The sequence below is a fragment of the Lottia gigantea genome (genome assembly GCF_000327385.1).
Source record: "Lottia gigantea unplaced genomic scaffold LOTGIsca_21, whole genome shotgun sequence".
Lineage (NCBI taxonomy): Eukaryota > Metazoa > Mollusca > Gastropoda > Lottiidae > Lottia > Lottia gigantea.
In genome coordinates this window covers 3,220,480-3,232,984 of record NW_008708458.1, presented here as the reverse complement: position 1 = coordinate 3,232,984, position 12,505 = coordinate 3,220,480, and the positions used below count along the sequence as shown (strand labels likewise).

Genomic DNA, 12,505 nt, shown 5'->3' with positions numbered 1-12,505 from the left:
AAATGAAGACTGGTGGGATAATGCAGGCTATAATATATATGCTTATCCAAGGATAATGTAATTTGGATTCTAAATTTGAAATGATTGTGATGAAAAATTACAAACGATGTGAACACATGGGCTAACCTAAAAGTGTAAAGTTACGATAAACAGAAACGCAGTATGATTATGTTTGAATTTCAGGATATATTCATTAAATCAGGAGTCCTTTCATAATTAATTTGAAGCTTCTCCATTGGTTGAAAACATTTTTCAAAGCTTACACGAAATTCCAATCCGGTTAAAGTAGTTTTGAAAGTTGAAAAGTCTTCGTTTAGGGAAAAAAAACGAAGTTAACAATTTTAAGTAGAAATTCTGGAAATACCCTAAGGCCCGTAACTCGTCTGACATCATTCTATAAATAGAAACACCCAAAATTTAGTCTTTTTCTGTGGGAGTTTTGGAGACGTTTTAGAGTTAATGAGGTTTGGACATAAAGAGCAATGCCATTTTTGTAGTAGTAGGTATATCTCTTGAATTTCCAGTATGGTGCAGTCGAGGAACGATTCTCATTCTGTGAATACTTATGACTTAGGCTTTTGTTTTGAAATTGGATACAACTTGATTAGGATAGGTTATTTAGATTAAATGGGCCTCAAATAGAGTTCAGGGTTCACTTTTTAATGTTTTTCTTTAATATCTTATCACTTGATAGCCTGATGCACTGTAGTATAATGAAAATGATGGACTTCAACACAAGAAATTGTCCCATGTCTGATGTCATGTCACGCTAATGTCCGACACTTATTTAGAGTCATTGTAAAGGTGATTTAATATTATGTTAGAAAAAACGCATCTCTGGAAAATACCTATTTAACAGGGCCTTTTTCTTCTGACTCTACTCCAACCGACAACTGTCAAAATATCCATCAGAGGCTGGAATAGAGGCAGATGTTTCGGACTACATATCTTAATGGCTATTCATATTCCTATTCAAGATATCACTGTGTTTACCCTTGGAAAGACCAAGTATTGATGTGCAAAAGTATGAAAGGATGATCGTTCAGATCTAAACCAGCAACTCAATCTTTGAATATAATGGTGAAAAAACACATTTCTCATTATTGTTTATGGTTATTAGCCACAATTGAATGAATCTTGGACCAAAGCAAGTCTCGCAAATCTAAAAACATTCAGAACAGAAACTTTAAGTCTGTCCATGACGGATTTCTGAATGAACCAATGAAAGTTGATGTTTAACCGATGAAAGTTTATAATTTGAGTTGTTAATATTTTAGAAGAACCAATGAAAGTTGATAATGAGTGGTAGTAAAGTGGATGTGAAGGTTGTTTTATTGGGGAAATCGTACGCTGGTAAAACATGTTTAGTAGAGAGGTATATACATGAACGTTATACTGGAGATACAGTCCCTTATCATAATGTAAGTTTTTAACTATCAACATTGCTGGAGCTTGGAATGACTGTGTGATAGTGAACAGAATTGAATTACAATGTACAATTTAGTCTTCAATAAATGGAGAAAAATACTGTTGTAAATTATTGAATAAGATGTTGAAACAAGAAATAAAGGACTTTGGTGGGTTCATTACTGTTTTGAATAATCCACAGATGTACACAAAATATATATTTGTTTTGCTATTCCTTTACTGGACTATGTTCTGAAATGAAGTGAATGGAGTTTTCGACAACCCTTATTGCACCTTCTGGGCTAATGAAGACGGGCAATGGGCATGAAACCAGGTGAAAATTAACAGAAATCAGAAGGTATCATCTTGACCTATGCCGAGAAAGCACCTAACTTACTTAACCACAGCGTTGATTGCATTCTTTATTATCAATTGTGTTATTTTTGTTTATCTATTTCAGACAATAGGTGCAGCTTTTGGTGCTAAGAAAGTCACAGTAAATGGAAAGTCAGTAGTGCTTGGTATTTGGGTATGTAGAATAAGTCTGAATTGAACCTTAAATGAACTATATTTGTCATAACACTTCAGCTATTAGGAGAGACGTACAGTCTCCTTTGGTTTTACATACAGTTTATTTCAGCAAGCCCTATAACAAGTTCAGGAATCCATTTAAACTTCTAAATAAAGCAGTGTTCATTATACAAGGATATAAAATAGTGTTAGTGGTACTGTGGGCTTTATCTCTAGCTAGTGCCTACCATTGAATAGTAAATTGTTGCTCAATAGTAACTTTTTACTTTCAATCATGAATCTCTTGTCTAATTGACATTAATGTGTCTGATTTTCTGTATTTTCTGTTAAATTACCGGATACTCAAGAAATTATAAGTTTTTTTATCCCTGATTCCAGTAATTTTCTGTAATATTTTAGGATACAGCTGGTAGTGAGAGGTATGAATCAATGAGTAGAATTTATTATAGAAATGCCAAGGCTGCAGTGTTATGTTTTGATCTAACAGATAAATCTAGTTTTGACAGAGTTCGATTCTGGATTGGTGAACTACAGGATCATGAAGAGGTTTGTTAAAGGGATTTTCTAAATTTTTTATGTGTATCTAATGGCATTGTTTTGAATCCTTCCATTTTTCAGTCAGATTTTTGCGGGTCTTTCAATTCCACTAGAACGAAGTGTTTATGACATTGCAAAAGTTGATTATAATATCTAAGAACCTATGTTACAGTGACAACATAGCCTCTAAATACGTTACCTTTTATTGTACGCCCACAGATAGTTTGATGGATTCTTTTGATGTTCAATTTGTGGGTCAATGTCATTATGAACATAGGTCAATTTGACGGACCATTTGAACGCTTATTGAGCAATGGGTGTGGTACTTTATAGTTAGTACTCCAATCAAAACAGTAAACAAAATAGTATGCAATAAAAGTTGAACTGCACATGTGTCTGCACACTCGTGGTATCACTACGCCAAGCCCTGAGTGCAATATTGAAAACATAGACACTTAAGTGCGGTTCAACCATTTTATCTATATAGTACAACTGAAGGCAAAAATCTCACTCTGTATGCCCACACTAATTATGGAAGCATATTGTCATTCGTTTGTCGATAAAAACTGGCCACAATGCGATACAATAAAGTTCGCTTAAAATTCTCTATAATAGACTAAACACAAACCTAATGTGTATGGACAATAAACAATGATTTGTACTTCAATCAAAGCTGCTGGTGAGCGTATATCACCTTTCTTCGCGAGGCGATCTTACCTTTGAAAATGAAATGGACTGGTTGTGTTTTTGTTTTGATCGTACCATGATGAGCAAAAAAACCTTTGCTTGTCTAAAAAAAGCATTGTACTATTATATGTAATTGTAGAATTGTAAAATATATTTATGTGGTACAAAGAAAGACATCGTTGATGATGATTCTTCCCATCGTTCTGTAAATGAAAGAGAGGCTCAAGCATTAGCAACAGGTACATACCATTTTACTCTCATTTTAAAAACTAAATTCTTTTACTTAAATTACTTTTAGGGCAGAAAATTTTACTTCCAAATTTATTCTAAGCTTAAAGATGGGTTTCCTTATTTTTTAGTGTGAAATAAAGCAAACTATTTGATTAATTGGTGTTTCTACTGAATTATCATTTATTCTTAACCATATCATTATTATCTTATTGCATATAATTAATATTTTTAACTAATCATAAATGTCCATGTATGTACTGTCTGGTTAAACAAAAAAAACTTTTTGACCTTTCTTGATCACTCATTGGAATTCTGCTGGTAATTACTAATTTAGCTAATTATTTGACATATGAGACAAACTGATATTTTTCTAAGTCATAAGAACACTTCTACTTTCTATTCATATAAGTATAATCATTTTCATTTTCATAAATGGAAACAAGGGAACCCATCTTTAAGATCAACATGTAAATTTTTCAAACTTTCAAACCTTATTTTTAATAAATAGGGTTCCGTACATTATTATGCCATTGATGAAGGCCTTGATCATATTCTTGATTAATATTCTATTAATTTTTACACAATGTCAAATTATAAATTTTGTCCTCGATTTATTTAGGATATAACGTTGTTTATTGTAGATGTAATGGCAGAATTATACGAAACATCCAGTAAAACTGGGGAAAATATACGTAAGTTATTACCAAAGATTATGATATGATTGATATTAGCTCCACCAATAAATATTTTCAAACGCTAATATGTAACTTTATGCAATGCTGCAATTGAGTTTATCTGCTCAGGAAGATTTTTCATGAAAAAAACTGATTCAAATAGTAAAATTCATCCAATACATGAATCCTACACGTAAATCAAAAATCAAAGTTAGACATAGCTGGTAAAAGGCAAGAACAAGCACTGGGTAAGCATTTATTTCCCAATAAAGATATCAAGAATTTTGTTCATTCTTTACGTCAAAGTCAGACGTAACTGGAAAAATGAGAAAAATTGAACAGTGAATTGAATTAAAACTTGAATACATTGTTTTTACTTGTTTTCTACTAACTTATTATAAAATGTCATAACATTGTACTTGTATTGTTTTTGAAGGTGAATTATTTACAAAAGTAGCTCAAGATTATTTAGAGAATTTAAAACCAGAAGGTAGGAATATATTTTACATTTCTTTCTTGGATTTTAGGGGATGAAAGTCGACACTGGCTGGTGGAGGATTTGGACCCATTGCACCTAATCGCCTAACAGACTCCCTACTGACTGAGTTATTCCACTGATAGTTTGATAGCAACCAGGGCCCTATTCAACAAATTGTCAAGAAATAGTATAACAAATGGTCTCCCCCAATTTTTATACGCCCACACTTTACACTAACTCACTATTTTTACAGGACTCTGATAAAAGGCCCCACAACAGAATTTCTTGTCTTATTTTCAGAAAAAGCAGATTCATTTAATTTAGAAGAGAAGAAAGGGAAATTCCCATGTGCTTGTAAAGAATCTTAATGTACATGTAGGCCTATTGTTTTTTTTTTTTGCTTTTTTTGGATTACAACATGGCTTTTGATTATATTATTAATCTACAGATAATTGTCATTTCTTTCTTTAATGGTTACAAATGTTTGCTTGTTATGCTGGCCATTAAGGAATTCTTTCACAAAAATACGGCTTTGTATAATGTGTATTGATTAACGATAGCTTCTTGAATATGTCCAAGTATGTGTTTATATTTTAAGGAATTGTAACAATGGCTATTAGCAAATCTGCTGATCTACCAGTTTGAAATCATGTGATATCACAAATTCTTATATAATTTGTTCGTGTTATTATCAAATATCTTAAGTGAGCATCTATTAAGTTATATTTTTCCCTGGAAAGATATTCCTCAAGAGTTTTATTGTGAACAAATAAGAAGTTTATTTATTTGTATTTTGTCATTTTCATGTTATGGACATTCTCTTATGAATATGATTTTGTGAAGTGAAATTAAGAACTCACTCAACACTCCTTACATTCAAATGTTGTGATAAGAACTTGGCTCTCAGTCTCGAAAAAATCTTTCAATAGATTGTCACAAGTTTTCCTTTTATTATATAATATGCCACGCTTAGCATAAATTTAGATTGTCAGATGAAAGAATTGTTTTTCTCTGTATACATTTTCATACTTAAAAATTCAAATTTTTATCTGAAGTGTGTATAGTTATTTATCTGTCATGGTAAGAGAAGCTTCAATTATTAATGTACCTCTTTGTATAATTTGAAATGTTATTTGTTGAAAGTTATCTGTTATAAAAGTTAGTGTTCATGTTTTATATTCATTTGGTGCAATGTATCAGATCATTTTTTGAATCGATTTCATACTTTACATACATAGATGTCAGTCAATCTGTTCAGGTTTTTCTCTAGCAGACAACAGATGGGGCTTACGTAGGCGCACAAACCAAAAGTTATGATATGTGTCTTTCCAATTGATCAGAAATTTACGGTTAATGTTTCTATTCATTTTGCCAACAGACTTACAAAATCCACCAAAAATTGGGCAACAAATAATAATGAGTTGATAGTAAATGAAGCATGGCCATTTATTTTTCCCCTCCATTTTCAAATTAAATTGACTGATAGTTTTCTAATTGATATTATATACTAATGATCTAGTCAATAGTCCTCACAAAAATTATAACAAATTTGAAATTAGTTGTTAATTCCTTCAAAATAACGGGCCTTTTTCTCGACAACTTAAATAGTATAAAATCCAGATTTTAAGAAATTCAGTTATCTGATTGGATAATAAAACTGAATTTAAAATCAATTTTAGTGATTGACCAATCAGATGATTGCAACACTAAAATCATAAGATTAAGTTTTCCAGAATAAGGCAAGGTTAAAGCTACCATGTTCTCTACTGTACAATTATCTTGGTGATTTTTTAAATGATGTTAAGGAAAAGTTTCAAATATGATAAAGCTACTTATGTTCCACAAAACCAGTCACATGGGTCAGTTTATTAAACAGCTGGGACCCCGAAATATCAAATTGACCCATATGAAGGACTTTGTGGTGTTGTCTGTCACAAATTTGCTGGGTGTTCAGCACTGTTCGGCTTTGATTCACGATTTATTTTTTTGTATGGATACTTTGGAAAATCTAGAGCTTATCTGTATTTGTGGTAATTGTTCATATTTTGTATTTTAAAACAGTGCTTCTCAACAGGGGAGGAATTCCACCCCAAGGGAAGAATTAGAAAACTGGGAAGGAGTTATTGTCAAGGTGGGAAATGGGGAGGAATCGTCGGACCAGAAATTAAATGGGAGGCAAGGTGATCTACGATGTCATTTACTCCGGACATACAGAAAATCGTTAACGAATATTAGGCAAAAGTGTCACATTGAATTATATTGATGTGTTTAATCGTTGCATACATTTTTTAAAATGACTGATTTATTTTGGGGAGGCATAAATTTGGAAGAACTCTTCATGGGAGGAATTATCTCAGTGAGGTTGAGAAGCATTGCTTTAAATTCATTTCAAAGGTATTAAGTCATCTAAATATAACTTAATAGTAAGGATTTATATGGGAAAGGGGGGTAATGTATTTGATCAAGGATTCTGAAATGGGTACCGGTAATAGAAAGAAAAAGGTTTTAAACCCCCGAAGTCTGGTATATGTATTCATTTAGGAAGATCATACATGTTAGTGACTTTTAGTTTGAAAATAGGGATGAAAAGTTCAGTGAGGAAATTTAATATGGTGAGGAAAGAGGCAAGAAAAGGATTATGACGTCTTCTGTAGATACTAAATCCTGCTCATGTAACCCCTTATTGAGCTATCATATTCAATATGTAACTCGTCCCCCTCAACATAATAACCGACTTCAGTAGGCGTCAAGAAATTACTCCTATGTAATTACAATGAGTCATGGCGACCATGACTTTTCTTGTATCACTGAAGTTTGTGTAAGCAGCAGTCTGATTGGATTGTACACTCGGGAATACAGCCAATCAGAGCTCTGAACGAAAATTCAGTAAACAATGTCTTATTTTCTTACAATCTTTCTGTCAAGGGATCCTATTGGCTGTAATGGTGTAATCACTAGCATGCAATCCAATCAAAATGTTGCATTCACAAACATCTGATGCAAGAAAGGTGGCTATTGTATTCAAAGCATTAGACACAGTTGGTAATATTTGACAATATGAAGATAATGAAAGAAAGATGTCAAGTCTGGTATAATTATAGAGTATATTTTTTAAAGGAATTAATATGTATATATGATTGTTATATATTTTCATGCTTTATATGTCTTCTGTTTAAATCCAAATAAAACCAAATTTAATTTCATGTATTTCCATCTGCCAATATTGTTATTATTCAAATACCTATTAGCCTTAATTTGGAATCTTTTTAATGTAGCAGACATATTGAGAGACAAGTGAAGGCTAAATTGGAAAAAGATTAAAAAGCCCTATTAATTAAATGTGTCAGATTATCACATCCTGGTTATTGGCAGTACAAAAAAAGATAAATTGCATAGATCATACATACTGGGTACAGTTCAACACATTACAATTCTTCCCAAAAGACATAGAAAAGTTTTCTTCACACTGTTCGGTCGTTCCATATAGTACATTGGCAGAGTCAAAGGGGGGCAGCCACCCCCCTCGCAGCACTGAAAGCAAGTTTTTCGGGCAAAAATCTCATAACTAGGTTAAAAATTCAGGCAATCTCAGATATTTTGTCTCACCCTCGGACGTAAACCTGGCTCTGCCACTTATATAGTACACAGCTGATGTGGAGATTCTGCATCAATTTTTTATTGGGTAATGGTTATGGATTGAAAAGATGTCGTGTTGTGTTGTGCCTTGACCTGTTGGAATTGGTGTATAAAGGCCTGCAGATAGGGGCATATCTGCCTGAAGGGGAGGCCAAAAAGGATAGGTGTCACTCCCAGGCGAGGGCGACTAGGGGCCGCTAGAGACTCTAAGAAGCGAATGGATTTCAGATTGTCAGCAGCACTGCGTTATCATATCCTTCCTATAATAACAATATAAAATACTTCTGATATGTTTACAACGTTTTAATGACACTGCAGGAGAAAAAGATTTTTTTTTTACTACATTAACAAGCATTCTTAAAAGCAGTTGATAAAATATTTATATGTGATAATCGTGACTAGTATATTCATAGCCTTGATCAATAGGTCATATCTCATCTTTAATTTCATCAAATCATCTAATTTTTACATATTTTATAATTTTATCCAATTTCAAAACTGTTAGAATTCTATTCTTTATCACAACCAATCCTACACGATTTCACAATAAAATTGCACTTTTCATTACTGAATCATTGATCTGATGAAATGGCACAATTAGCTGATATTTTACAAAAAAATTTGATATTTTAGTCTTTAATCATACAGACATAAAATAATCCCTTTAAATTAGGGAGTTACGTTGAAAACAAGAATTGTCTCTTTGACGTTCTAGAATAAGCATAAAGCTACGTTCAATTCAGAGAAGGATCAAAAAGAAAAATTGAAATTCTTGACGCTACAAGCTATTTTACTGTTGGTGCTTTCCTACAAGCAGAATAAATGAATTGTGATTCACAGAATAAATGCTGTTTGAATTGAATATGAATTATCATATACATACATATAGAGTTGTTAGCATGCTTGAACTATGAATATTCTTACAAAAATATTCTCTTAAACATCAAATTTTGTACCAGTCCAAGACCAAATAGTTTCAACTTTAGCTGCATCTAAACTTTCAAGCATTTGTCCGTGTTGTTGGCTTTGAATTAGGAAAATGGTTTAGACTGATTCAATGGTCAGCTTTCATGAAGTCAAGTCTAATTTCAAAATTTAATATTAAAAGAGAATATTTTTGAATAAGAATTCTGTGAAACAACCTAAATAAAAACAATGACTGTACACTGGCGACACAACCTTTCAATATAACATTCTTATCATCACTTCTAGATTCTTATTGATATAAGCTTACAAATATATCTGATAGCCTTAAAGACTTATCTTTACCATTATGGCCTTACCAAATACTGAAGGTCAATACAATACACAGGCACAGAATCCAGAATCCTGTCAGCACCCATACCAAGTGTATTCCTTTATATTTTCTACTGTATCAATAATCCTGATTTAGACACACACTGTTCGCACCTTTTGACTTCAAAATTAGATGTAAATTTGGACAGAAAAATCCTGCATATACATGTTCAAGGTTTTTCTCCAGATATATATGGACAATTACTATAAATTACACTTTATTTATTCTATCATGCAGTCAAATATTTCTCTAAATTTAAAATCTTCACAAGATGAACGATAAACGAAACATCTTTTTCAAAATCCTTGTACAATAAAAATCCAGAAGTGAAGGTCTAATATGTCGGGATTGGTTTTGAAGCTAAATGGCCTAGAGTCCTAATTAATTACGTTTACAATCAATATATAACGGCACAAATCTATATACACATCCTTTTAAAAAAGCTTATAATACATAATAGTGTAACAAAACAAAGAAAAAACAAGAAACTATGATAATAACTTGAAGTGATTACAAAAAATTAAAAACACGAAAACAGCTACCTTGAGTAAAACATTGGGTTTTAGTTTACTATCATCCCATTACAAATTATAACAAAATTCTCACTGATTCCTTCATTCTAACTCTGATAGCATCTTCACAGGGGCAGTTAGGCATCTATATAATTAGTAAATTTTACCCAAGTGAAAATAAATTTGGAGTAAAGAATCGCAAGAAATTAGTAGAAATCAAAATGAATTTTTTTCTTATATGACTTTCACAAGGGAAATTCTGTATGATTTTTCTTTCAAAAATTCAATTGTAATGAAATTTGGAAAATGCCCACATGAAAATATATTAAGAGTTGAGAATCATCAGGAATTAAATAAGTTGAGTAACAAAATGAATACGAAGATCAACTTAAAAGAGATATAGTCTGAATTGAAATGATTTGACATTCAGCCAACATGGAATCAAGAATTTCTAAAGAATTTCCAAAGTTTGAACCCCTCCTTGAGTTTTCTGTGAATTATAAATATAAGATGTAAGCTAAAGGAAAGGTTGATTAAATGATGAAATAATACTAAGTTTCATTTTATCCAACATGATAGGACCCCACTTCTAATGGCAGTGAAAATACACAGATAGAAATTATTATGGTCAATACTTGCTACAGAGAAAAATACATCTGATATTACCTTCTCACATAAACAGTTTGATGAAATATTTTCTTCCAATGACATTAACTAGCTTCCCAACCATTAGTTTAGTAATGTATACTGTTTCTAAAACTCCTCATTTGATTTTGAAAATTATCTTCAAAATAACTTTTATTCCATTGAATTTTATTAAGAAAAATATTTTCCTGCAAATCAACTTTTTCTTGTTGTTACATATATTAACATACCATATCAGGAACACTACTTCAGAATAATTAACATTAATTAATATATTGGCTAAATAATCAATACTGCTAACGAACATCACCTGTTTCTAGTTTTAATTAATAAACATATACTCAATACAATATATATATGGTAATTTATGCGCATAATTAAACACATAGGTAATAACTGTTTATTAATTATTTCTAATTGAAGAATAAATCTGGTTTGACAACAAATTCGTCTAACATTGAATGCAAAAAAAACTGAATATTCATAAGGCACAGAAATAATTCAAAAATAATTCCAAGTAATTAAGATAAAAAAGCTGTATCATTAATCAAAATATATACTGGTGAAATTGGACAAGAGAAAAGCACAGATTTGCATGAAAATGAAAATAAAACTAAACAATAAGAATACTTCATTGAGAAGTGAAATCCCAAACCCGCCACCCGATTCCCACTGTAAATAGTGTTTCACTCAATGTTAATAAAAACTCAATAAATAAAATGGAATGAAGGTCAACTAAGATTTGTGTAAGAAAATGTCGAGGAGTTAGTGCCAGAAACTGGAATAATTATTCAAGTTTTAAAACTAAATGTAAATAGGTTTATCAAAGCGACTGGACAGTGTCAGAGTTTCACAAATAGATAGCCTCATTCATTCATCGTATTAAAATCAGACAAAAGCATGGAAGCGCTGCATTATACAATATAAAACTATTACAAGCTTAAAATAAATGTACTGCTGAAAGAAAAGTCGATCATTTTGAAAAAGATGGTTTGTTTAAAAAAAGATTCATAACAGTGCATTTTGCTTCAAATATTAGTCTTCACAATGTATATCTAGTTATTATTTTGATGTTTAATTTGGTACATAGAACCTTCTTAAAACCCTTCTGTGAAATTTTGAGTGAAAAAGATCACAAAAGGGGAGTAACTTCGAATTTTGAAAATAATTTCCAACAAAAGAAAACAGAAAACCATGTCCATTGTATTTCTAAACGAAAGCTTTGAAGACTCGGAATAAGACTGTTCTTGTACCTCAGAAATTTACCCAATGGAATGAAAATTGCATTATTTAAATCAAATTTTATAAGAATTTTAATAGCGAATCAAAATAACAACTAATACCCATTATCAAATCACTATGGATGTAATTTTGTGTGCAGTTATCATGAAAAATGGCACAGAAATAAAGTTTCAGCACAATATTTAAGTGTAAGTAGCTGTAGATTAAAGAAGCTGTTCGCTTAAAGGAGAATATGGTCCACTGTAAATGAGATGGATATAATGAGGTTTAACGATGGTTTGTAGCAGTATCACACGGACAAAATAAAACTTTAAAACAACAAAATTCAACTAAGACTGAGCTAAGAGATGTCTAAAAACTGAATAATAATAATAATAATAATAATAGTATGTTGATGTAGTAAGAGAAGATGGCTGTTAAAATATATTCAATAAATGAGAGTATAAGATGAAACTTTAGTATTTTTCTGCTCAATACAGAAGTTAATCTAAACATTTTTTCAAAATGATGATCAAAAAACAAATTTCATTGTCTCAAATTAGCCTATTTTCTTTGAAATTCAAATTCATAATTGTTACATGCCTGTATTTGTATAGGTTTCAAATTTACATTAATGATTATCTTCATA

The 12,505-nt window shown here is 31.3% G+C and overlaps 1 protein-coding gene across 1 annotated transcript; it reads left to right on the top strand.

Moving 5' to 3' along the window:
- The first annotated feature begins 369 nt into the window (after positions 1–369).
- On the top strand, positions 370–5,218 carry LOTGIDRAFT_188052 (hypothetical protein). The gene is made up of 8 exons (XM_009054255.1): positions 370–499; positions 1,278–1,421; positions 1,868–1,936; positions 2,338–2,484; positions 3,302–3,401; positions 4,035–4,085; positions 4,504–4,557; positions 4,846–5,218. The coding sequence occupies exons 2-8, from the start codon at positions 1,299–1,301 to the stop codon at positions 4,911–4,913; spliced, it is 612 nt and encodes a 203-aa protein (XP_009052503.1). The 5' UTR covers positions 370–499; positions 1,278–1,298; the 3' UTR covers positions 4,914–5,218.
- Positions 5,219–12,505: the final 7,287 nt, after the last annotated feature.

Bases quoted from the DNA above. Each gene is read 5' to 3' on its own strand.
- LOTGIDRAFT_188052 (XM_009054255.1), top strand. From the start codon at position 1,299: ATGAGTGGTAGTAAAGTGGATGTGAAGGTTGTTTTATTGGGGAAATCG. The intron at 2,485-3,301 runs GTTTGTTAAAGG...ATGTAATTGTAG, and splicing joins AACTACAGGATCATGAAGAG to AATTGTAAAATATATTTATG. The intron at 4,086-4,503 runs GTAAGTTATTAC...TTGTTTTTGAAG, and splicing joins TAAAACTGGGGAAAATATAC to GTGAATTATTTACAAAAGTA.